Source organism: Typopeltis vanoorti, chromosome 20 (assembly GCF_054136105.1).
Source record: "Typopeltis vanoorti isolate ZY-2024b chromosome 20, IOZ_Tvanoo_1.0, whole genome shotgun sequence".
In the NCBI taxonomy this organism is placed as follows: domain Eukaryota; kingdom Metazoa; phylum Arthropoda; class Arachnida; order Uropygi; family Thelyphonidae; genus Typopeltis; species Typopeltis vanoorti.
The window spans coordinates 7,996,891-8,024,288 of NC_143568.1; the positions used below are offsets into that span (position 1 = coordinate 7,996,891).

At 36.1% G+C, this 27,398-nt stretch overlaps 1 protein-coding gene across 7 annotated transcripts in view; it reads right to left on the reverse strand.

Annotated features, from left to right (window-relative positions):
- axo (axotactin) overlaps nucleotides 1-27,398 on the reverse strand; it is a 927,649-nt gene that overhangs the window by 330,231 nt on the left and 570,020 nt on the right. For all 7 annotated transcript variants that reach the window (XM_090410025.1, XM_090410024.1, XM_090410023.1 and 4 more), the window contains 2 exons: nucleotides 22,876-23,028; nucleotides 6,826-7,011 (listed from right to left, as the gene is read on the reverse strand). In XM_090410025.1, the coding sequence (XP_090266151.1) occupies nucleotides 6,826-7,011; nucleotides 22,876-23,028 (339 nt within the window). The remainder of the gene's footprint in view (nucleotides 1-6,825; nucleotides 7,012-22,875; nucleotides 23,029-27,398) is intronic.

Genomic DNA, 27,398 nt, shown 5'->3' on the forward strand with positions numbered 1-27,398 from the left:
TGCTCACTCAGTAATTCAACTATTTGGTTTGCTTCTGTTACCTCCCCACCATCAGCACTTTTTTAAGTCATTCTTCCATAGTTATTCCTCCTTTTATAAATTAAAGATGCCAAGAAATTATATTATTGGTTTAATCCTTTATCCAAGTGTAAGCAAACAAAGTTTGTGCTTGAAATAATTTCAGAACTGGGAAACTCATATATAGAAGCTAATGACTTCACATCAGTTGCCTTAATATCCCGTAAAGCAAAGCACATATCCTTACGGACATATAAGTGATGTGATCATTAGCCTCTATACACGAGTTGCCAAGTCCTCAAATTACTTCAGGAGCAAAGTTTGTTTGCTTACATTTGGATAAAGGATTAAACCAAGAATATAATTTCTTGGCATCTTTAATTTATAGTATAACCAAGTGGAAAAACCCCCAATATTCTTCCTTTAATTTGCCACATAGGGAAAGAACTCTCTATGATTTCTCTTGTCCTCATCAGCTAGCATTCTCTCATAATTAGCTTTGGTTTTTCTTACCATACATGCCTACTTTGTACATCTTGAGTTCATGCTGATCACCTTATTCTTTATAATCCCTCCTGTTACTTTGTCTACAACTCCTGCTCAATGAAGCCATCCATCAAACTCCTAACTGATTTATCCTTCTGACTCCCGGTATACATTCCGTTACTGCTTTCTTCAAACACCTGTTGATTACCTCAATTGCACCACCATCTCTTTTTCAAATTCTTATGCCATGACATTGCTGAAAGCTAAATCCTCAGCATGCCATAATTACTTGCTTTGTAATTCAACATGTATCCCTTCTTAAGAAAAAATTGTGCCTGTCTTGCAATTTGATGCTGAAACATTTGCCATCACTAATGACCTAATACAAATTGTTCACATGTCAACCAGAATACCAGAAAACCCAAATACCCTAGATCTCTTCTTTACTAATGATGCTTCCAAATACGCAGTGAATGTAGTGAGCCCCCCCCCCCCCGGGTAATTCTGACCACAATCTAGTGCTCATCTCTTCCTCCACGCAATAATGCTTACGCAGCCCACTCTCACTCAAGAGTACTTTGGCATTATAACAGTGGCAAGTGGAACAGCCTCTGTGACTTCTATGCTTTATTCCCATGGTTGGACTATTGTTTCTGGTCTTACAATCCAAACATACGCACCGAACATATGACCAAAGTAATCCTCTCTGGCATGGAAACATACATTCCCCACACTTCTCTGAACTGCCGTCCCTTAATTAAACCCTGGTTCTCCAAAAGATATGCCAAGGCTGTACAAATGAAAATTAAGCATACCACAAGTGGCTCAAATCAAGAACTCCATCCTCTTTCAATGCTTATACTGAAGCCCAAAACAGATGCAAGAAAACTATCGATGCTTCCAAAACAGAATTTGAATGGACAAAAAAAAGCAGGAAACTTACAGCCTTCCCAAATGCCATGCCTTTTGGTCTCTTTCTAAAGCAATTGGTCATAACTTTTGCCAAACACTATTCCCACCTCTAACATACCGAGATGGCTCTATTGAATCATCACCCACAGAAAAAGTTAATCCCCTGGCTTTACACTTTGCCTGTAATACATGCATAACTGACAATGGTAAATGACCCAATCATTCCAGCAGCCAATATACAATGCCCCCTATATCCTTTTATCAGAAAGAGATCAGAAATCAGTTGTCTAAATTATACACAAAAAAGACTCCTGGCCCTGATGGCATTCCTCCAATTGTCCTGAAGGTTGTGCACCAGAACTGACTCCTATCCTATGCCAACTGTACATACTCTCTTATTCCACTGGTATCTATTCCAAAGCCTGGAAATTCACCTATATTCAACCCATTCCTAAAAAGGGCGACAAATCACAGCCATCTAACTACTGCGGTTAAATGGCAGTGATTCTCAACTCTTACACTTCTCAGGATTTCTGCAGTTGGATTGTCAGCTTTCTGTCTGGATGCACACTATGTGTGATGGTAAATGGATCCTTATCCTCTCACCATCCAACTAATGCCAGGATTCCAGAAGGTTCTGTTCTCTCACCAACCCTTTTCCTTCTGCATATCAAATGACCTACTTCGGTTGACCTCCAACACAATACACAGTTTTGCAGATGACAGCGCATTGCACTCCTCCCTTTCATTTGACAAACCTTACTCCACACAACTCACTTCAACCTACAGAAGATTAACCACCACTGCCCTCATGTCTGATCTCTAAGTCAACCTCCAATGGGGCTCAGATAACCTCATCAATTTGAATGCTAGTAAAACCCAGTTCTGTCTTATTTCTCATAAAAAAAAAAAGAACCATTTTCCATAAGTATTATTTTTGATAACACTCAAATTTCCAGACAAGGTGAGATTTCTCTTCTTGGAATTACCCTGACATCAGGCGCCTCTCCTGGCATACACACACACATCACAACCATTGCATCCTCAGCTTTCAAAAAACTAGGATTTCTATTTCACTCAAGACATTACTTCACCTCTAAAGAGCTGTTAACCATATAGAAATCACAAATCTGCCCAGTTATTGAATACTGCTCTCACATATGGGGTCCCCCCCCCCAAAAGCTCCCTCAAAATGCTTGACTCAGTACAGAGGTGAGCAATTAGATTGATAAATGATCCATCTCTTACCAACACACTCCATCCCCCCACTTTCACACAGACATTTGGTCTCTGCAATTTGTGTATTCTATAAATATTTCCACAGCAAATGTTCTTCTGAAATAGCATCAATAATTCTCTCACTCAGTACTAAGTCCAGTGGAACATGTACAGCTGCTGCCCAACATCCTTTCACAGTACACCTTGAAACCCACAGAACAAGTTTCTTTTCCTCCTCCTTCATCCCTGCTACTGCTGTACTGTGGAACAGTCTTCCCCTGATGTATTTCCCAAGAATACAATATACAGGCTATTAAATCAAATGTAAACAAGTTTCTCCTTTCCTAGCCCACTATGCATATACGGTACTAATATCCTATAGGTTGATCAACCAACCTCTAGTGTATGGACTCAACATAAAAAAAAAAAAATTTCCCAAGTCAAGGCTACATGTTAACTTTCCCCAAGCGGAGGCAGTATTGCTAGATTGGCAAAGTTAACATGTAGCCTTGACATGGGAATTTGCCAGAGAACTGTTAAGTTTTCTAACTATGATTAGATCCAGCACTCTCAAATCTTATTTCCCTCTCCCTTACATGCTACTTCAGGTAATTATCTGTCAGCAGCTGCATAAATTCTATTTCTTTCTTCCCTTGTGACTATTCCTTCTCCCAATCTATTTCTCCAAACCTGCAATCATTGTACTAATCAGTTAGTGTGTGTAATTGATATTCTCCCTTATATCCGCTCTGGATTATAACATCAAACAACTCCATTTTTGTCCTACTGGCCACTATCTCACACCAGATAGTCTCAAATGATCTGTCCTCTGCATTCTTGTATGTATACGTGTAAGCTTTCGACCAGCTGAATTACATATGGCAATGAAGCCTGGAAACTAACTCAAAATATGATTCATAAACCAAAAGTTACCCAGAGAAGAATGGAAAGGAACATGTCCAGTGTGACAAAGACAGAATACCCTTCCATTTGATAAGAATGAGAAAAGGTGTACAAGACATCATCAGTTACATTATGCATTCAAAATGGAAAATGGTTGGACACATTATAAGATATAACAATTTGCTGTTTTAAGGATACTTGTGACATAAGACTGAATGATAAATGCACGTAAACACAAGAAAGATATTTAATTAACCAAATATTTCGGTCTGGAAATAGCAGACCATCTTCAGTGGTATTACAAGAACAGTTTTAAAAAAATACAAGCTAGAATACTAAAAATAGATCGTTAAAAATAGACCATGCCGCGTGATGTTATATCACTAAGTATTAAGTATAAAATGGAACATTTTGAAGTAGAGACATAACTGAAAAAAAAAAAATTAATGAGTAATCTTGATTACACTTTCCCAGATTTTTGATATAGATATACAGTCATTACAATTCAGGGTGGGACGATGGAGTAAGGCCTCCACGCTTTCCTTGAACAAATGTTCGAACCTATAATGGGATCTATGTAAGAGGCGAATCTTGGACCAAAAGATGCTGTGGTCAGTTTCAATCCCGTGTTGAGCCAATCTTATGGATTGGCTCAACATGGGATTGAAACTGACTACAGCATCTTTTGGTCCAAGACTCCTTTGGTTCAATCCTAGTTCTAAATATTCACATAGTTCTAAATGTGGCTAAACGTTCTACTCAACTTGCTTATAATAAACTAAGTCAACATCTTAACCGTAAATATGAAGCTCTTTCGTCTAGACAATCCAAGCCCTTCAAAACTCCAGATAATTGGATTGTCAATATATCCGGACGTCCTTTGACTGAAAGTGAAACCCTCATCCTGTCAAAAGATTTCCTAGTTAACATTGAAAGGAATCTCAATCATCTAACTAGTGATGAAGCTAATGCTCTTTGCCTAGAAGTCGCTTCTTCTCTAATTAAGGCCAAACTTCCTCCTTCCAACATATCTCCTTCTGAAATGAAATCTTTACAGTCCTTGAGAAAAAATAATCACCTCATTATCACCAAAGCTGACAAGGGAAAGCAATAGTTATGGACTCGGCAAATTACAGAAGAAAACTTTCTATTTTGCTTCGAGATCGCTCCACATATCAAGAAATTGATTATAATCCAACCAACAGACAACTAAAGAAATTAAATTCTCTCTTAGATGAAGTCATCAGTTTAGATAAAGACACGATTGAAAGACTTAAAACTCATTTTGCAAGACCTCCTAGATTTTATGGCCTTCCAAAAATCCATAAGATTGACTATCCTCTTCGTCCAATAGTAGATTGTATTGATTCTCCTACTTACCGTATAGCCAAATATCTAGCTAAATTATTGAAATCTTACATTGCCAACTCTAATTCTTTTTTAAAAAACTCCTCAGATTTCTTAGAAAAATTAAAAGATGTCTCATTACAACCTACAGATCTTATGGTTAGCTTTGATATAGAATCTTTATATACCAATGTACCTCTCAAGGAAACTTTAAAATTACTTGCTGACATCTTTCCTCAAGACATTATAAAACTATTCGATTTCGTAATACATTCTGGATATTTCGTATGTCAAAATAAATTTTACAGCCAAGTAGAAGGAACGGCCATGGGAAGTCCTCTTTCTCCTGCTTTAGCCAACTTTTATTTGGAACATTTATAAAAAATCCTCTTCTCATCTATTTTCCCTCAACCATCCTTTTGGGTAAGATATATAGATGACATCTTTACTATTTGGCCTCACAGCAAAAACTCTTTACCTTCTTTTTTAAACAGTATTAATTCCTTGCATCATCATATAAAGTTTACTATGGAAATAGAAGAAAACAACCAGTTATCTTTTTTAGACGTTCTCCTCATCCAGTCACCTTCAAATATTCTTACAACTACAGTATACAGGAAACCAACGTTCACAGGTTGTTATATTCTTAAAGAATCAGCCCATCATCCTTGTCAAAAAACAGGAATTATAAAATGCCTCATCAGAAGAGCCAAAACTAATTGTTCTACTTTTGATTATCTACAGAAAGAACTTTCTACTATCCAACAACACATGAAACTCAATGGCTTTTCTAAAAAAAGTACTCAAATCTTCTCAATTCTTATAATCCTCCACAAAACAACAAAGTTTCAATACGTCGAGTGCCTATTCCTTATATCTCTGGTATTTCAGAACCTATCGCAAGAATTTTAAAGAAATGTGATTTAACAACTTTTTATTCACCTATTAACAAATTGTCTTCTCATTTTCCTTCTCCTAAAGACAATCGCTCAACTTTATCTCTTCCTGCAGTTTATCAAATTCCTTGCAATTGTGATCGTTCCTATTTTGGACAGACTGGACGTTCTCTTGAAAAAAGAATCCAAGAACACTAATCCTCCATTCTTCACAACAAAGCTGAAAAGTCTGGATTGGCTTGAACACGGGATTGAAACTGACCATAGCATCTTTTGGTCCAAGACTCGCCTCTTACATAGATCCCATTATTGGTTCGAACGTTTCTTCAAGGAAAGCGTGGAGGCCTTACTCCATCATCCCAACCTGAATCGTAACGACTGTATATCTATATCAAAAATCTGGGAAAGTCTAATCAAGATTACTCGTTAATTTTTTTTTTCAATCATATCTCTACTTCAAAATGTTCCGTTTTATACTTAATACTTAGTGATATAACGTCACGTGGCGTGTTCTATTTTTAATGATCTATTGTTAGCATTCTAGCTTGTATTTTTTTAAAACTGTTCTTGTAATACCACTGAAGATGGTCTGCTATTTCCAGACCAAAATATTTGGTTAATTAAATATCTTTCTTGTGTTTACGTGCATTTATCATTCAACAATGTATGATGATCAAAATTATTGGGAGAATGGAGACCTATGAATCAGTAGACAAAAAGGGAAGACCAAGGAAGAAATGGCAAGATGAAATTGTTAGGATTGCTGGAATGCAATGGATCAGAAAAGCTGAAACTAGAATGAAATGGAGAAAATTGAGGAAGACATTTGTCCAGTGAACTGATCCAAGTTAAAGAAGAAGAAGTTATCATCATCATCCAGCTCCACTGCCTTATTAGCAATGTAGCCTACTACATCCTAGCACCTCATACACTCTTTTGACTCATTTCATTTCTATTCATTGTAGTATCTGCCTCCTTTCCAGTATTAACACAAATATAATATGATCTTTTAATTAAAAAACAAAAAAAAAAAAAAAACACTCACCATGGTGGATGGCATTTTGTTTGGATGCTTTCTCTAAGTCAAAAAGTTCTTCACCAATTCTGAAGCCACGAAGACATCCAACAAAATAGGGAATACTTGTAGATATGGTTGCATTATTTACACCACCAAGAAACAACTGACTATATGGGACACTCTGATATTGTCCACGAACAGGCTTTACTGTTTCTGTGTAATAAAAGCACTTGTAATATAACTAAATAATATTAAGACAATGCTATTCCATTGTAAACATATTCAAAAATCACTACTTAGTAAAAGCTATGTATACAAAGGCAACATGACTGATCTGTTACCTTAAGATCAATTAAATAAATATATCTTATAAATAAATTGTAAGTTTTTCAAAAGTATCTCTGTTCTACAGCGGAACAAACAATAACAAAAATTTTTTTCTTCTATGTATGTTTGTTTTATATAGTTAGATTCCTTTATTTCTTAACATGATTTCTTTTTTTTTTTTTTTTTTGTTTAATTTTCTCATAAAGAGTGTATGCATCAGAAATGGGACACTAAGGCAAGTGATGTGAAGTTGTCAGCTTCTATATACAAGTTGCCCCAGTCCTGAAAATACTTCAGGTGCAAACTTTGTTTGCTTCCATTTGGACAAAGGATTAAACCAAGTATGTTATTTCTTTATAATAAATTTAGTTTAATCCTTTATCCAAGTGTGAGCAAACAAAGTTTGCACCTGAAAGTATCTTCAGGACTGGGGTAAGGTGATACAACACCAGGACAACTCGTTGCAAAGGTGTAGCAAGCTACCAACACTCCTGTTCCAATATCTCCTATAATGCAAAACACATCTCCTTGCGGATATGTCTAATGTTATGCATTAAGGGAAGGGCCACTACCCAGACTAGTTTTGACCTTTATTGAGGTCTCTTCAGTGGGAGCCAGGCCAAAGCTGAGATACCAGGCAGAAGCATTCGCAGGTCATCTCTACCTATAGGAGTTGCCAAATGGTGTGCCACCCTTTTTTAATAAATTACTCTGGATTTAGAGAAAGATGTTGAAAGTTTATTTTTCACTTGGTTAGAGTATAATAAATTTAGTTTAATCCTTTATCCAAGTGTGAGCAAACAAAGTTTGCACCTGAAAGTATCTTCAGGACTGGGGTAAGGTGATACTGTTATTTCTTGTTTTCTTTAATTTATAGTATAACCAAGTGGAAACATTTCCAACAACTATCTCTAATCCAGAGTATTTTAATAATAAGGTGTGACACCTTTAAGCGGGTGCTGAGATATGAGCTGCTCTGCTCAGTGGTGGGGGTGAGCCTGCCATTGCACAGACCCACAGCCGAGGGTTCCTCTTGGTGGCGAGGTGGGCCTGTCACCTAGTGGAACTACTGCTGAGTTAAATGATTCCTCGGGTCACTCATTGCTCATTGTTGGGCAATGAGGGATTGCACAAGTTTTTGGAGAGGTATTCCTGCACTTAAACATACCTCAATAAAGTTCGAAACTGATCTCGGTGGTGACCGATTCCATAATGCATGGTATTATACATACCCGTAAGGATATGTGCTTTGCATTATAGGATACCAAGGCAAGTGATGTGAAGTCATCAGCTTCTACATGTGAGTTGCCTCAGTCCTGAAAATACTTCAGGCGCAAACTTTGTTCTTACACTTGGACAAAAGATTACACCACCACGTATGTTCCGGTGTACAAGTCGATCTGGCGTATAAGTTGATATTGGAATTTTTTGAGTTTATTTGAGTTTTTATAGTATACTCGTCGTATAAGTCGACTCGAAAAATTTCATTAAAAATAAAAATTATGACAGTTTTTAAGTAAAATTTTTATATAGGCATCGATCATAACTGCCTTTTTAATCCTTCCATTCTTTGTGTTAGCAAAAGATATAAAATACCTAGTTGACAAAAGAAATTTTATTTCGTATTGACCAGTTGACCAATAGTGAACTAAAGTGCAATGGCTCCTTTTAAAAGAATGAAATATGATGCGAGTTTTAAGTGAAAAATGATTAAATTGCAAAAGAAAATACTAACTGTATTGCTGCACGGAAGTTCGGAGTAAACAAAAAGCTAGTTCGCAATTGGAGAAAAAAGTAAACTTTAATAATGAAAATGCCAAAAAATAAGTATGCATTACGGAAAGGAATTTATAAGTGACCTATTGTGGAAAATAATGTTGCAGATTGGGTTCGAGAAACTTGCCAAAATGGACTCATTATAACAAGAAATAATATTCATTTATTTGCTTTGAAGTGGGGCAAAGCAAATAAAAAGGACAGCGAAAATTTCAAAGCTACAGTGAGTTGGTGCAGCCAGTTTATGGAAAGGAAAAATTTAGTGCTTCGGCTAAAAACGAAAATCACACAGAAGCTGCCAAAGGATTTGGATGATCAGTTATTAAGTTTTCAAAGATTTATAATTGCTAAAAGAATGCAAAAAAATTATTTATTGTCTCAAATCGGAAATATGGATGAAACTCCAGTTATGTTTGACATGATCGGGAATAGAACAGTAGAATTGAAAGGAAGTAAAACTATTTCTTTTAAAACAACTGGACATGAAAAAAGCACAGTTGTACTTGTTTGTATGGCTGATGGTACTAAATTAAAACCTATGATAATTTTTAAAAGAAAAACAATACCAAAGATCAAAATTCCAAGAAAAGTTTTTGTCAATGTTCATGAGAATGGTTGGATGGACGAAGCAGGAGTTAAGCTGTGGAAAAAAATATTTGGAATACACGACAAGATGCATTAAAAGGAATTTGTAAGTGGCCTATTCTGGAAAATAATGTTGCAGATTGGGTTCAAAAAAATCGCCAAAATGGACTCATTATAACGAGAAATAATATTCGTTTATTTGCTTTGAAGTGGGGCAAAGCAAATAAAAAGGACAGCGAAAATTTCAAAGCTACAGTGAGTTGGTGCAGCTGGTTTATGGAAAGGAAAAATTTAGTGCTTTGACTAAAAACGAAAATCACACAGAAGCTGCCAAAGGATTTGGATGATCAGTTATTAAGTTTTCAAAGATTTATAATTACTAAAAGAATGCAAAAAAATTATTTATTGTCTCAAATCGGAAATATGGATGAAACTCCAGTTATGTTTGACAAGATCGGGAATAGAACAGTAGAATTGAAAGGAAGTAAAACTATTTCTTTTAAAACAACTGAACATGAAAAAAGCACAACTGTTTGTATGGCTGATAGTACTAAATTAAAACCTATGATAATTTTTAAAAGAAAAACAATACCAAAGATCAAAATTCTAAGAAAAGTTTTTGTCAATGTTCATGAGAATGGTTGAATGGATGAAGCAGGAGTTAAGCTATGGATAAAAAATATTTGGAATACACGACAAGGTGCATTAAAAACTCAAACAGTCTTTTAGTGTGAGACGTGTTCAAATCCCATTTAACGAAGAGCACAAAATCTTTATTAAGAGAGAATAATAACAATATAGCAGTGATTTCAAGTGGGCTAACTTCACTAATGCAACCGTTGGATGTTTGTATAAACAAGCCATTTAAAGACAGTTTACGAAAACAGTGGAATGCGTGGATGCAAGAAGGAGAGAAAAGTTACACAAAAGGAGGACAAATGTGACATGTGTCTTTGGTAACTATGTGTGAATGGGTAGCGAAAGCATGGGATGAAATAAAACCAGATACAGTAATAAAATCTTTTAAAAAATGTACTATATCTAACTAATTAGATGGCTCGGAAGATGATTTTGTTTACAATGATGACGAAATTGATGCTAAATCTGATGGAGAAAACGAATACAATTTATATGACGATATACTGGAAGAAATTACAGAACCAGAGTACAATGAACTTTTCATACATTCAGACTGAAAATTAAATTTTAATTATGTAGTTACCTACCTATTTTCTTTTGTAAATAAATAATTATATAACATGTAAATAATTTTTTCTGTAAATAAATTTGATATAAGTTGTAATATTTTTACTTATTTACATTTTTTGTATATTGCTAATAAATTTAACAGAGTATGATACGTACTAGTTTTTTCTTGGAAAGCAATCAATTTTTGACCTGGCATATAAGTCAACCTAAAAAATTTAGTACTTTTTTTCAATGCTGAAAAGTCGACTTATACGCTGGAATATACAGTATAGTAGAGGTTCTGTGTAGTTGGTAATTAAATGTGGAGACAGGAAGTAGAGTGTCTTTCCTCAATGAGTCCTTGGACTACTTGGAGGTGTCACATAATAATAATAATTATTATTATTATTATAATTATAACAATATATTAAATATGCTATATATATATATAATAGATATACGATACTATATATCTATTATATATATATATAAATATAATATTAGTATATACAATGAGTGGTCACTTTATTAGGAACACCCTCCCCATTTTCCTAAATGGGGGTGTTCCTAGAAAAGTGACCATGCAGTGTGTGTATACACACATTATATATACACAATATTTACATACATATTATTTTATAAGATAGAAAACCAGAAGAAAATATTAACAATTACTTTAATTAAAAAAACACAGTTTTCATCCTAATTACATTGAATTTCTTCAGGTGTAAACATGAAAACTAGCAGATAAACAGTAAAGATTAACAATTTATTTATTTATTTATTCGTATGGAGTTTCCTCCCTTTTTCTCCCGCATCCCTATTGGGGAGAGTTGAGCCCCCTCATAGGGGGTTAAGTATTTATGGCTGTAGATCCGTGTGTGTTCATGGGGCCGGTTTTCCTGCTTTTAGGATGAAAAACCACAGATAAACTGGGGAAAAAACCCTGCTGTCCATGCCCCAGACCGGCTAACTTGGCTATGGCTGAGAAAGATCCTTAAGCTCCTCATGTCAGTGACGGGAATTGAACCTAAGACACTCCTTCCCCAGGAATATGGTTGCGAAGCACAAAGCCAATAAGCCAACCGCGCGGACTAAGATTAACAAAAGTGACAACCACTATATAGTTATACAAGAATCTGATGATTTTAAAAAATATTTCTAAATTATGCATTGCATTGTTGAGCATACTGTGTGTTTACATTCACGTATGTGTGTTTGGATAGCTAAGGCTAGGATGTATTGACAAGTTGATACTAGGGTTTATATTTAAGCATTTTGGATCTAAAGCCATTTCTAAGGATTCTCATTTTCAATTATATTACAACAAAAGTGTAAAAATTCACACATCCCATAACACTTGATATCTCATTACCGAGGCATCTTGTACGCCAGATGAAGAGAGTACATGCAATAACAAAGCTGAGGCCTCCCTTTTTTGGTATTCAATATCTTTGATGTGTTCTTCAATGTGTTGCTCAATATATTTTTCTGTCTATAGTAAGATGATCTGCTTTCACAACCATACTCTGTAAGTAGTGATCTCATCCTGATAAAGAGGGTGAATACTGATGTGATATTATGTTCTTTATGAATTTTTGCAAGTTTGATGGAAATAGGGCTAATATATAGGAGAGTAACAAAGTGCATGTTTTCCTCATCATTAGAAGTATCTCGAAACGTGTGTTGGATAAACAGCCTTGAGACAATGTGTTCATTATAGCCATTTTATAAGAAGTGTAGGATGGGAATTTTGTAGGATTTTATAGGATAGGAATTTTGGACCATTCTTCCTGTAGGCAAGTAATGAGGTCCTGGACTGTTGTGGGACAAAAGTTTCTTGACCTCACCTGATACTCCAGTTCATCCCACAGATGTTCAGTAGGTTTGAGATCAGGAGTTGCAGGCCAGTCAAGTGTGGTGACATTCACATCCACAAACAATGCAGTTGCAGCAGCAGCCTTATGAGATAGTGCATTGTCTTGCTGAAAGAGACAATGGTCAGTTCCATAAAAATGCCACAAAGTAGGAAGCATTGCACTGTCAACGTTTGTGGCATCAAAAACATACGTCTGAGGACAAACCAAGAAAAACAGGACCATACCATCACACCACCACCTGTGAATTTCATAGTTGGGCTCATGCACTCTGGTAAGAGATGTTCACCGGGCATGCCAAACTCACACCCATCCATCTGCTTGGTATAGGGCAGGGGTGTTCAACCTATCAATTGCAACTGCCTGGTCGATCTCTTGTGTATTCCTCCTTACTTACAAATTTAATTAAAACTGAAAACATAATATATTATTTATCGTTATTTTGTATTATTTTTAATTCACTTTAAGTGTATTGCTATTGTTTATTTATTTTTTGTTAAAATTGTCAAATCAGTAATTTTCTTATAAGTCAGGGTAAATGAATTAATTTGGATCAGTGGAAGTCAAAAAGCGAGCCGAGTGAATACGATTATAAGCAAAGTGCAAAAACTCGATTGTAGCTTAAATATTAAATATTCCAAAGCACATTACATCGATTTTTTACTTAGGTTAAATCCCATGTAAATATTGTAAAAAACTAAACTTTGTTTGTCTCGGTATAGTTTGTTTTTGTAAATAACTCTTTTGAAGCTAACTGTATATACTGCTTTAATAAGAATATGTTAGAGTGTTAAAAATAAAGGCAATGTTTTTGTAACCGAAACTGTACATGGCGGCATTAGAAAGATTGTTATTGAAACTTGTATGTATGAGAAAGGCTTGCAGGCTCTAAGTGTAAACATCTCTGAAGTTAGTCAGAAAGAGTTCAAACAACTTTCCGATGGCCGGCAACTTACAATCAAAAGAAAGCAGCGGAGAACAAAAGGCGTGCTGAACTTGAAACTTAAGATGAAAGACTCATACCGATTCTTTGGGGGTTGCCAAACATTATGCAAGGTCTCAGAGGAGGCATAATAAAAAGAGACTGAAGCAAGCAGAAGGGGTCCCGGATCCAGAATTGCTGTCAGAGAGGAGGCCGCCCAGTCCAGAGTCATTATCAGAGAGACTGCCCGGATCCACGTTGCTTGAGAGAGGAGTTTCCCGCTTCCAGAAAGGAGCTTCTCGGTTTGAGACAATGCTAGAGAGAGAGAGAGAGACTACTTCTAGGCTGCAGACAAGGTTTCAAATTGCCGAAAGGAAGAGTTCCAATTGCCGGAGAAAAGTTTCCAGGCCAGATTAATGTCAGACATTCATCAGTGTGTTGCGTTTTCATTACAATTTGATGAATCAAATGACTTCACTGATATTGATCAGTTAATGGTATTTATTCGCATGGTATTTCAAGATTATTCAAGTAAAGAAGAACTTTTGAAAATTATACTATTATTAGGAAGGACTAGGGGAGAAGACATTTTTTCGGCATTTGATGAATTTGTGAAACAACACAAACTTCTGCTTTTTAAACATTTGTGTCTATTACTACTAATGGTGCTCCAGCAATTCTTCTTCTTCTTCTTTCGCTATGCCTTATCCTATGTTGAACGGGGTCGGTGTTCACATCTTTAATCTTCTTCTTCCAGATTCTCCGGTCCAGGGCATCTTCCTGACTCCATCCTTTCCCCCTAAGATCCTATGCCACCTTATCCCTCCATCTGAGTTTGGGCCTGCCTCTTTTTCTCCTTCCCTCCACCTCCATACGCTCTACTCGTTTACCAATGTACTCCTCACTCCTTCTCTCTACATGACAGAACCATCTCAGCCTGCTTTCTTGTACCTTCTTACCGATTGGTCCCACCTTGATCGTCCCTCTGATGTAGCCATTCCTTATCCTGTCTTTCTTTGTCACACCACTCATCCATTCAACTTTTGCATCTCCACCACCTCCATCTTTCTCTCCTGTGCCTTTGTTATAGACCACATCTCCACAACATGGAGCATTGTCGGCCTCACCACCATCTTATACAGCTTTCCTTTCATCTTACAACTTACACTCTTGTCGCACAGGACCCCGCTCATCTTCCTCCAGTTCATCCAGCCGCATGTTATTCGGTGCTGTATTTCCTCATCCAGGTCACCATTCCTCTCGACGACCCACCCAAGGTACTTGAATTTCTTTCCTGAAGTTAACCTTTCACCCTGGAGTCACTTCACTTCATTATGTAAAAACGATGACAAATATCCAGATTTTTTAACGTACCACTATATTATTCACCAACAAGTACTGTGCAGTAAAAGATTAAACACAAAAGATGTTTTTGATATTACATTTAAAATGGTAAATTCTGTTCGGGGAAAAGTCCTGCAATGCCAGTTATTTAAATTACAGGCAGATGATGATAGGGAACTTCTGTTGTACAATAATGTTCGCTGGCTCAGCAGATGTCAATTTTTAGAAAGATTTCTTGTATTAATTAAAGATATAAAAAATTTTCTTGATGAAAAAGGAGATATTTATCCACAATTGAGTGATAAAAGATGGTTGTTACACTTATCATTTTTAGCAGATTTCTGTACAAAATTAAACAATTTAAATTTAGAGTTACAAGGTAGAGATAAAAATTTAATTGACATGTTAAGTTCAATAAAAACTTTCCAACAATACTTACTTTTATTAAAGAAAAATATAAATGACTGTGAATTTAGACATCTCCCATATTTATTAAAATTTTTTGAACAAAATCAAGAAATGCTTCGCTATGATTTAAAAGAATTTATTCGTGAAATAGAATTAGTTGAGGAAGAAATAAATTCAAGATTTAAAGATTTTAATAAAACTGAAACGATTGTATCTGTTATCAATAATCCATTTCAAGAAAACTTGAACATCACAGAAATTTCAATTAAAATTAGTGGGCTATTTGATATAAACCAAGCTGAAGTAGAACTTGAGATAATAAACATTCAGAATAGTTTACATTTAAAATCAATAAACAGTGAAGTCATTTGGAAGTATGCACATGAAAAATTCCCAATATTAACTGATATTGCGCAAAAAATTCTGTCATGTTTCGGATTGACATACTTGTCAGCATCCGCTTTTTCAAATATGACCATCATAAAAAATCAATTAAGAAACCAAATTACAAATGATTATTTGGATGATTGTTCTGCGATTGGCCACTTCTTCATATCAACTTGACTATGAAAATATTGCGAGGTCCAAACAATGCCAAATTTCACATTAACTTTTCTTTTTTTTTTTTAATCAACCAGCATTTCATATAACTTGTGAGTTTGTAATCAATCTGTTGTTTTTTCTAACTTTGGTTTTCCAAAATAGAGAAATAAATATTTTATTCCAATATATTTGTTTTTTTTGTTGTATTAAAATAATTAAATGTGATAAATAAATTTTTAAATACACAAATAAAGTTTTTAGTTGTTTATTTTTAGTTATTTATTTGTGCGTAATCAGATATCAGGTTGGGGGAACGTGATCTATATAAGAGAGTAGATCGCCAAATAACTTATATATAAGAGAGTAGATCGGCGAATAACTTTTTATAGAAAAGTAGCTCGCATAGTAAAAAAGGTTGAACACCACTGGTATAGGGCTAGCACAATTTGTTGCTCAATAACACAGCTTTCCAAACTTCCGTGTCTCACTATACACACTCTCTGCACCACTGAAAATAATGCAACATGTTGGTTTGGGTAACATGGGGTTTGCATATTGCAGTCCTACCATGGAAACTCATGTTGTGACCCTCGGTTCTGAATGTTTTTGTGCAGATCCATGTGTGTTAATTGAGGCCCAGAACTCTGCATTTAATGTGTCAACCAACGAACAGCAGTTTTTACATATTATTTATCCTTAGTAGCACCATATGGCGATGTTCAGTGAGTGTGATGAGTCTTTCATTGCAGGTAGCACTTGCATCTGACTCCCTGTGCTTCCATCTCAGTATGATATCACTGATTGTTGATCTGAAATGGTCCAGTTTGTCAACAATTTACCAAATAGATAGGCCTGCAACATGGCATCCTATCACAATGCCTATTTCAAATTCCATCAGTTCTCTTGTCACAGCCATTTCACCCAGACAGTTTCACTGTCTTTGTGAAATGGGAGCATCATACTCCACCAATTTTCACTGTTTGTTATCTACAAACACGTGACTTGTTACATGGCATGATGCACCTTGCACATGGGGGGCCATTGACCCCTTTTCAAGCAGTGTATATATATATATATATACTGCTTGAAAAGTACCTCTGTAGTAGTAAAAATGCCTGACAAGGAAGATGCATAATCAGTAGTAGTATATTATAAACTGAAAATGCCTTTGATAATCTGTCATATGACAAGTTGTTAATTAAAAAGAGATGGATGGGGGTTGAATAACAGATTATGAGTTAGATAAGAGATTTACTCCTTGACAAATATCAGCAAGTTGCATATAAGAGATATCTTATACTAAAGAGGAAAGTCATGAGTGAAGTGCTGCAGGGGTCTGCTTCAAAGTTGTTGTTTAAATTATATGTAATGATATCAGTTGTCTGTAGATGATGCAAAGCTAGAGAACTACGAGGAGCAGAGCAGAGCACAGATGTTGTGGCTGTACAGGGGGAGATGAATAGACTCTCCAAGTAGACAAATAAGTGGGCTAAAAATTCAATACTGTGAAGTGGAAAGCTGGGAAATTTGAAAGGCAGGAATGGGTTGCAGAATATCCAATTGGTGAATGATATCTTGAAGGAGAAAGAGTCAATAAGTGATCTGGGGTGATAATTAACAAAGATCTGAAATTTAGAGAATACATAAATAGAACTGTGAGGATGGTGCAATATATTATGAGAATGACAAGGAAGAAATTGGCAGGTATAAATAAAGAGGTTAATAGTTCACTGTACACAACTTTGATCAGACTGTATTTGGGGATTACTCTGTGTAGATTTAGTCAAATGGTTTTCAAAGCAATATGTTTATACTTGAGAGGCCCAGTATATCTGCATCTACTCAATATCAGCATATCTTTGGGGGCATGTCTTTGAAATGTTGAAAATGAGGACAGATTAAGGGGGGGGTGCTATTTGCAGTACCTCATAGATAGAATAAGAAGAGGTAACTGAGACATATAAGGAGATGTTGCAGATTAATGTTGAAGAGATTTTCCATAGAATGTAGGGTGTGAACAAAAGTAAAATATACAGGCTATTCATGGAAGCTGTATAAGGAGGTTATGATCAAGAGGATGTCAGGAGGGGGAGGAGGGCATAGAAGTTTTTTTCATGGAGAGTGGTTGCTGAGTGACATATACTACCTGAGATTGTGGTAAGAGTAGAAACAATGAATGAGTGAATATCTTAAGGTATGATTCAGTGAGCTTTGAGAATGACAGTCTAGACCTCCTATTATGTTACTGATTCCAAACTCCAACCAACTCCATAAGCTGTAAACAAATTTGGTATGAAAATTTTTCATTTTTGATTTTCATAAACTAAATAGGCAAAAACATAGAAAACTTCAGTTGCATTCTCAATAGAGAAACTATAGAGCAAGTGAAATATTTGAGCTATTTAGGCACAGTGTTTAGTGAAGATGGCAAATTGAATCTGGAAATAGACACCAGAATAAGCAAAGCTGGTATGGTGGTCAGCCAATTGAATACATTTATATGAAATATGAGAGAAATTAACCAAAACACCTAACTAGTAGTATAAAAGATGTTGTTCAAACCAGTTCTAACTAATGGATCTGAGAGTTTGGTTAGAAATAAAGCACCTGATCAAAGACTATAGACCACAGATATGAGAGTTCTGAGAAAAATTAGGGGAGTGAACAGATGGTATCAATGGCAGAATTATATTAAAAATGAAGATATTAGAAAGGAACTTGAAACCGTTTGCATTCAAGAATGTGTGAACAGGGCTAATTTAAGGTGGTATGAACACTTAAACAGAATGAGAGAATAGTTAGCAAAACAGGTATTTGATGCCAAGATGACAGGAAAAAGACCAAGAGGAAGACCAAGGTCTAGGTGGATTGATTTAGTCAGAAGTGCCTTAGAAGTATAAAATGTTAGATATGACAGTATTATAATGCTGACAAGTAATAAACTAATTTGGAGGAAAATTGTTGATAGGAGATTAATAATAATATAAACTTAATCATGTAGTGCTGTCATAGTAGCCTGAATACCCCTTGAGGGTACATATTAGGAAACCGATGATGATTTATTAACTCATAAAGTTTCTATCATGTCCCCTCCCTCTGTATTCTGCCTATCCACTAAACTTTGCAATCCACACACATTCAACATATCCTCTGCGGGAGCATTCCACAGACCAGTCACAAGCTTGTCACTCATCTCGGAATCCTCTCTACCACTTTCTGATCCCCAAAAACCCTGCTGACCAAATTTGTGCAGAGCAGCCAAGATGCAGCCAAATTATAGCCTTATAAAGATGGATAATAACCTCCCTATCTGCATTGCTCAGCAGATAGGGAGGTTATTGTCTAAGCATTGCTTGGATGTTGAAAAACATTGTATGTTTTTCAACATTCACGTAATCTTAAACTATTTTACGAACTTTTAAAATATGCCCTTTGAACTTCAACCTTCTGTCCATCTCTACTCCCAAGTCTGTAGCCTTATCAATTTCCTGCAATCTATTATCATCTATGTGATACGCAGTATGTAAACTTTTCAACCGAATGTGTATAACCTTACATTTTGCAACATTAAATTGACAATCATTATCCTTTACCCACAATGCCAATTTATTTAAATCATCCTGCAAGATATCTACACCATTTTTATCAGTTATTGCCTGCCCCAGTTTTGCATAATCAGCAAACAACTGAATATTCCCTCTACACTTAAATTTTTCCCTGTATCATTAATATAGGAGTAGTGGCCCTAGTACAGATTCCTGAGGTACCCCACAAGTCACCCTCATTCTTCTAGACTCTACTCTACCATATACTACTCTCTAGTGTCTGTCTATCAGCTACCTCTCCATCCATGCTATCAGCTTCATATCCATTCTCATTTGCTCCAACTTTTGTAATAGTTTACCAAGTGGTATTCTGTCAAATGCCGTTGCAAAGTCCAGCAGTATCATGGTGTAGCCATTTACCTTATCTACTTCTGCTGTCACTCTATTATAAAATATTAGTAAATTACTAAAATAGGACCTACCTTTTAGAAAGCCATGATGCCCACCAATTCTGTTTTGGAGCCACAATTGTATAATGGAATGATCTTTCCCTTTTTCCACTTTCTCAGAACATTGCCAGAGCTGAGACTTCGATTGAACAACTTCGTCAGAGGCAATGCTAATACTCACACAGATTCATGTAGCACATGGGCAAAATACCATCCAGCTCCAGTTCTGCATTCACATTGATATTTTTAAACATGCTGAGTGCCTCCTGTTCATTTTCCTTAATTCTGACATCAGACCCTTCACATCATCAGCAATTGCACAATTTCCAGCTGGATGATATACCTTTGCAAAATGTTCACTCAGTAACTCAACTTTTTTTTTTTTTTTTGATTTGGTCAACTTTCAACTATCACCATTGATTAATGTCATTCTTCTACAGTTATTCGTCCTTTCACTTGCTGGCTAAGTAATGAAAAACTCTTTTGGATTTGCTTAGCAGATTTTATCTTACAATCATATTTGGACTTTCTTACCATACCAGTCACCTTTCTTGCTTGCACTTTGTCTTACTCAGGAGTATGATGATCACCTTTTCTTTATATTCCCTCCACAATGTTTTCTTTTTTATAGCTCTTGATTTATATCCATACTCATTCACTTAATCCCCTACTTGGTTTATCCTACTGACTATGGGTGTGCCGTCTGATACTGCTTCTCTCAAACAATCCCTGACCACTAATGACATTCTTTCCATGTAACTTCTTATGCCATGGTACTGCTCTTAGCTATCTCCCAAGTCTGTCATAATTAGAACCTTTACAAATTCAACATAAAACCTTGATTGACAGAGAATTCCAAGTGTTTAACAATCTCCAAGAACAAGACTGCATAGTCACTCTACCAAATTGGAGGCACAGTGTCTACCTTAGGTAAGAATACATTATCTGATGCTATTACTAGATCCAGAATCTCATACCCCCAGTCCCCTCCATGACATGATGTTTCAGGTAATTATTTCTTAACAACTGTATAAATTCCACTTCCATGGCCTCTTTTCTCTCTCCAATCTATGTCACCATAGTTAAATTTTCCCACAATAATTGCTCAGCCTGCACTCATTATACTAATCTGCTGATGCATGACATCCACATCTTCCTGTGGACCTCCTAGTCTATATATCAGCAACAAACAATTTATTTTGACCTATTGGCTTCTATCTCACACCAGGTATCCTCAAATGAACTATCTGCTCAAAACTAAAATCCTCTTCAACTTCAGATTTTGTTGGTCAAAGTTCTTCATGTATCATCGGCAATTCCCAACCTTCTATCCTCCCTGAAAATGCAATACCCTTTACATTTTATTCCTGTAACTATATAATTTCTGTTAACCAGGTCTCATTAATGTCTATAATTTTCTGCCAAGTCAAGCTGGACAATGTTCAAAACTCCTCTCCTTTATTTCTGATACTTTTGGCATTCATGAACATGTTTCTAGATCCCTGTGAACTCACAGTTACACTTGTGTAATGTCCTTACCAACCCATTGAATTCAAAACCTGCAAAACTGCTTCAAAAATGACTTAATTTTTTTTGCCACCACTTTTAGTTATTTTTTTTCCAAATTCATACTCCAATTATTTGTACTTTTCCCCATCATTCTTCTCTGCATTCTTCTTTTTAATCTATATGATCATGGTCTGAAACGTTCTCAGCCAACCATAGATTGCAACACTATCGACAAGATTTTTTTTTTTTCAAGTTGGTACATCTATCCATTTGAAATTGCAAGTCATTCTATCAAGTAGTTTGTTTTATACAGCTGTCTGAAGAAAAAGTGTTGTCTGTATCCCTTGAAATGGATAAAATTGAGTACTGTGGTGATATAAAATTCTTTGTAAAAGAAGATTTAACAGCAAAAGAAATTCATTAAGTTCATAAAAGTTTATGGGCACTCTCCTCCTTCATTTTCGACAATTAAGAAATGGGCTGCGGAGTTTAAATGTGGCTGTACCAGCCTTGAGGATGATCCACGTGAAGGACGTCCAAAAAGTGTAACAACACCAGAAATCATTGATCAAGTGCATGATATGGTATTGGATGACCAGCGAGTCAAAGTGTGTGAAATTGCTGAGACTATAGTCATTTCAAAAGAACATGGAGGATATATTTTGCATGAAGAATTGCATATGAAAAAGCTTTGTGTAAGACGGGTGCCACAGTTGCTCACAGCAGATCAAAAACGCACTCGCATGAAAATCTCTGAACAGTGCTTAGAGCATTTTAACAAGAATAAAACTTATTTTGTTTGCTGATTTATTACTATGGATGAGACTTGGATTCACCATTACACACAAGAATCCAAACACCAGTCAAAACAGTGGACAGAAGCTGGTTGTTCAGTACCAAAGAAGACAAAGTCGGTTCCATCAGCAGGAAAGGTCATGGCATCGTTGTTTTGGGATATTAATTATCTTGAAAAGGGTAAAACAATAACAGGGGACTATTATTCTGATCTTTTAACCAGACAAGACGAAAAAATTTGTGAGAAAAGACCTGGTTTAAAGAAGACAAAAATCATCTGTTCAGGCAAAAAATCAAGTGCTTTGGAAATGGGAAAATTAAGGAATCTGCACTGTGAATTGTTGGAACATCCACCCTATTCCCCAGATTTGGCTCCCTCTGACTTCTATTTCTTCCCAAAACTAAAACCTTTCCTTGCTGGTCAGCGTTTTTCTTCGAATCAAGAGGTGATTGCAGCTCTTACTGAGAACAACTACAGAGATGGGATAATGGTGCTGGAGTATCGCTGAAATAAATGTATTAGTCTTAAGGGAGATTATGTTGAAAAATAAAAATAATTTTGAAATTATAAATTCATTTTCTCATTGTTAGGCTGAGAACTTTACAGACCACCTTGTACAATACTTGCAGTTTCTCCTCCATTTGTAACAAATATTCCACACCGCAATCTAATTTTTGATATAAACAATATTTCTGGTACTTGTATTTGAAACATTTCCAACATACACTCTCACCATTTTTGCTTGTCAACCATAAACTGTTTTAGAAATAGGACAGAAGATCACTGGAAAGAAAATATTAACACTTACCAAGTTCTTTTCCTTCTGTCCATGGGTTAAAAGTGTAGTTTGTTAATAATTTCAGTTCCTTATTGATGACTGTGGTTCGATTATTTACAGTAAGCAAGGTCTGAGATTTACTACGTTTTACATGGACTTGTACTTTTTGTCCTTTAGAAATTCCTTTAAAAAATTAATACATTAGAGTAGAAAATTAATTAATAGAAGATTAATAAAAGAAGAGAAAAAGGCAAAGATACATTATAAAAGAACTGAATGTAAACATTCAATTCTTTATGTTATATTATATTATAAGGTATACAATGCTTTATTGAAAATAAAGAAAATTCCTAAAGATACCACAGTAGAAAAATTATTTATTGTACAAATATTTCATCTTAATCATAAGACATCATCATCAGGGTTAGCAAAGAACAACAATAAGGAATATGAACAAAAGAACAGCAGATTGTATGCATTAAATTAGAATCCCCTCTATGCATGCAGTCATACATTTCCTAACTTACACTATTGTGATGAAAATGATAACTAAAATAAATTATTTACAATGCAACTTATTGAATACAGCTGAGGATGACAATTTCTCAAACTTTAGGAACGGTAAGGTAGTCATTGCTGTTAAGGTTTGATCAATGAATTAGGATTTCAGCACTTTCTTTGAATAAGCTTTCATAATTGTACATAGATCTGTGTAGTAGTTTGGTATCTTTTTATTGGATATCTTGAAAATGGGCTGTGGAAAATGGAAAGTGGACTGCATTTGAGTGGTTATGGTGTGAGTCGCTTGGAGAGAATGCTGCTGGAAGGTAGAGAAGTGAATAGAGAGAATGAATCAGATTTAGAGGGGAGTGATGTGGAAGAATGGGAGAGTAAGACAGGAGAGATTGAAGAAGTGGAAATGAATGGGGAAGTGAGTGGTATGAGTATAGAAAATGAGAGAATGGGTGTGCAAGAGGAGCAGGGAAACGGGAGGCTCAGGGTGGACAGGGGTACACAGCATGAGAAAGGTGGGTGCTCCAAGAGGAGGTGAGAGCATGTGTAGGCAGGAAAGAAATGGGATGACCAGGGATAAAGAGGAAACAGATGAAATTGAAAAGGGTTCTAAAATGAAGAAGCAAAAAGGGAAACTGCCCCAGTCCAGCATGGAGAGATCACATCGAGTGAGTGGTATCAGTGGAACTAGCTGTAGATCCAGAAATGAGCTGTCGTGTTTGTATACCAATGCTAGAAGTATAAGAAACAAGGTGGATGAAATGGTTGCACTAATTGCGTCTGTTTAAAAAGTGAGACATGGTTGGAAGAGGATGGCATCCTGACAGGAATAGAGATGGAAGAGTATGATGAAGTGAGGATAGAAGGGGTAAAAAGGGAGGGGGAGTACTATTGATGATAGAGAAAGAGTTATGTCCATACAAAGTAGAGATGCAAGAGGGAAATAGTGCCAGTGGTTTTGAGGTAGTATGGTGTGAGATAGAGGTCAATGGAATCAAATACTTGGTTGGATGTTGTTATAGACCAGAAAATGTGGATGGTGGTGATAATGAAATGTATAATCAAATTAGCCAAACAAATAAGAAAAGGGTGATCATTATGGGTGATTTTAATTATGGCAATACAGACTAGAATGATGAGATAGCAACTGGAAGTAAAGAAAATGAGTTTCTTGAGTTTTTGAGGGATAACTACCTCAGACAGTATGCAACAGAGGGCACGCAAGGATTTGGTCATCTCATCAGAGGATGTAATTATAAATGAGGTGTCAAATCAATCACCCACCAATTGGTGAGATTGACCATGAGGTGATTACCTGGGTGGTTGCCAGCAGTGTGAGGACCTCTGTGAGAAAAGGGCATATGTGGAACTACAAGCAGGGGGGGGGGTGATTATACAGAGCTAAGGACACAGCTTGCAGGTGTAACATGGAACGAGGAGTTAGTTGGAAAAGAGATCAATGTAGTTTGGGGGATTTTCAAAAACTATCTAGTAGATAGTTTTGGAATACAATGTCTAAATGTATTCCAAGGGTGAGAAGGTTAAATAAGGTAGGTGTGAGATGGATGAATAAAGAGATTAAGCATATGATACAGAGAAAAAGGGCATTGTGGAGGCAGCATAAGAGAAGTGGAAATAACGAATTCCATGAGGTCTACAAAGACCAGTCAAGGAAGGTGACTTGGTTGGTGAAGGTAGCTAAAGAGAGATATGAGCAGCAGCTTCTTTCGATATGTAGCCAGCAAAAGAAATAATGATTATGGAAGGATGACATTGATAGGAGAAAATGGTATAAAGACAGCTGTTGCAGAATGTCTGGTGGAGATACTTAATGAGCAGTTCATAAAGATCTTTCAATCTTGTGAATGTGACTTCATGGAGGGATTGAGAGCAGTTGATGATGGGGAGGAGAGACTTACTGTAGGTGAGCAAGAGGTGTATGGGGAGTTGAGTAAACTAGATGTTAATAATGCTACGGGACTTTATAATATATCACCACGTATTCTGAAGGAATGTGCCAGGGAGTTGGCACCTGCCTTGACATATTTTTTTAATACGAGTCTTGCACTCGGTTGAGTTCGTAAGGAGTGGAAGGAGGGCAAGATTGTGCCACTTCATAAAGGAGGTGATCAAACTCAAGCATCAAACTATAGGCCTATCTGTCTGTCAGGTGTTGTGATTAAGTTGTTGGAGAAGCTTGTGAGAATTAGGATCCAGAGTTGGGTTGACAACAATGGTATTATCTTTGGTGGACAGCATGGATTTGCTAAAGGGAGGTCATGTTTTAGACATTTACTTACTTATTACAATAAAGTGACTGCTTCCTTGAACAGAGGAGAAGGATACACAGTAATATTCTTAGATTTCACAAAGGCTTTTGATAGAGTACCTCATGATAAATTGATAGTCAAACTAGAGCAGATATGGTTGGATATTAGATTAGTGCATTGGATTGGATACTAACTATCTAACTGTTTTGTATGGGGGAGCGATATCCAGGAAAAGAAAACTAGTCGAGTGCCTGAGGAGTCTGTTTTAGGGATATTACTGTTTAACTTGGAGATATTCAGTTGTTTGCAGATGATGCAAAGTTGAGATGAACCATGAAGAATAGAGAATGTGTTGTGGCCTTACACGAAGACTTGAATAAATTGAGTAATTGTGCACGGGAATGGGGACGTGAGTTCAACGTTGCAAAATGTAAGGTTTTAAAATTTGGAAAACAAAGATGGGATGCAGAATTTATGCTTGGTGAGGATATATTGTTGGAGGTGGAAGAAATAAGAGATCTGGAGGTGATAGTGGATAAGGATCTAAAATTTAGGGGACACATAGCCAAAACTGTGATGACAACACAAAGGCTTCTGGGAATGATGCGTTGGACACTGCCGTGTAGAAGTAGGATGATTCTTGTTCCGTTGTATAAGGCTTTGATTAGGCCACACATGGACTATTGTGCCCAGATTTGGTTACCTGGTTTTCAGAAGGATGAAGAGATGTTGGAAAGGGTCCAAAGGCGACTGACTAAGGTAGTTTCTGACTTCTGGAAGGTCGAGTATGAGGAAAGATTGAGAAGATGTAATTTGCAGAGTCTGGTGAACAGGAGGAAGAGGGGAGATATGATAGAGACCTACAAGTTGGTAAGAGGTTGTTATAGGATCAATTCTAGAGAAGTTCTACAGAAAATAGTGGGAGATCGGGGGAGAACCAGAAGTCATCCCTGGAAACTGTATAAAAAAGGTGTGAGTAGCAGGGTGAGAGGCAGATTTTTTTCGTGCAGAGTTGTAAATGATTGGAATACCTAGCCTGAGAGTGTGGTGTCTGCAAGGAGTTTTAATGTGTTCAAGGCATGGTATGATGAGCTGTGTGTGTGTGATAAAAGGAACTCCCAGTTCTTTGACTCCATGAGGTCTTGAGGTAATAATAATAATAATTTTTTTTCACTTGGTTATATTAAAATTAAAGATGGCAAAAAATTATAATATTGGTTTAATCCTTAATATGTTCGCTGCCATGCTCCTTGGGCATAGTTTGTTACCGCACTCCAAGCACTTTCACTTTTTCAAGGTCAGTATGTGTAATTTCGTAGCAGTCGGTAATCGACATACGAGTATATTCGTAGTTGGCTTGTGAGGTTCATATACAAACTACGAGTATACTCATAGTTGGCAGCAAATGTGTTAATCCAAGTGTAAGTAAATAAAAATTTGCGCAAAAAGTAACACCATGACTCGGCTACTTATATATAGAGGCTAATGACTTCACATTAATTGCCTTAGTATTCCAAATTCCAACACTGATATCCTTACAGCAGATTGTATATTTGCTTACACTTCGATAAAGGATTAAACCAAAAATATAATTTCTTGGCATCTTTAATTATAATATAACCAAGTGAAAAACTTTCAAACATCTTTCTCTAGATGTCTAGGTGTGACATGCTTTGACTACTTGTATATGGAAATATGACTTCTGTAGTTACTTCAACCTAGGTATCACTTCTGGGTCTGGCTCAAGTTCAAAACCGATCTGGTTAGTGA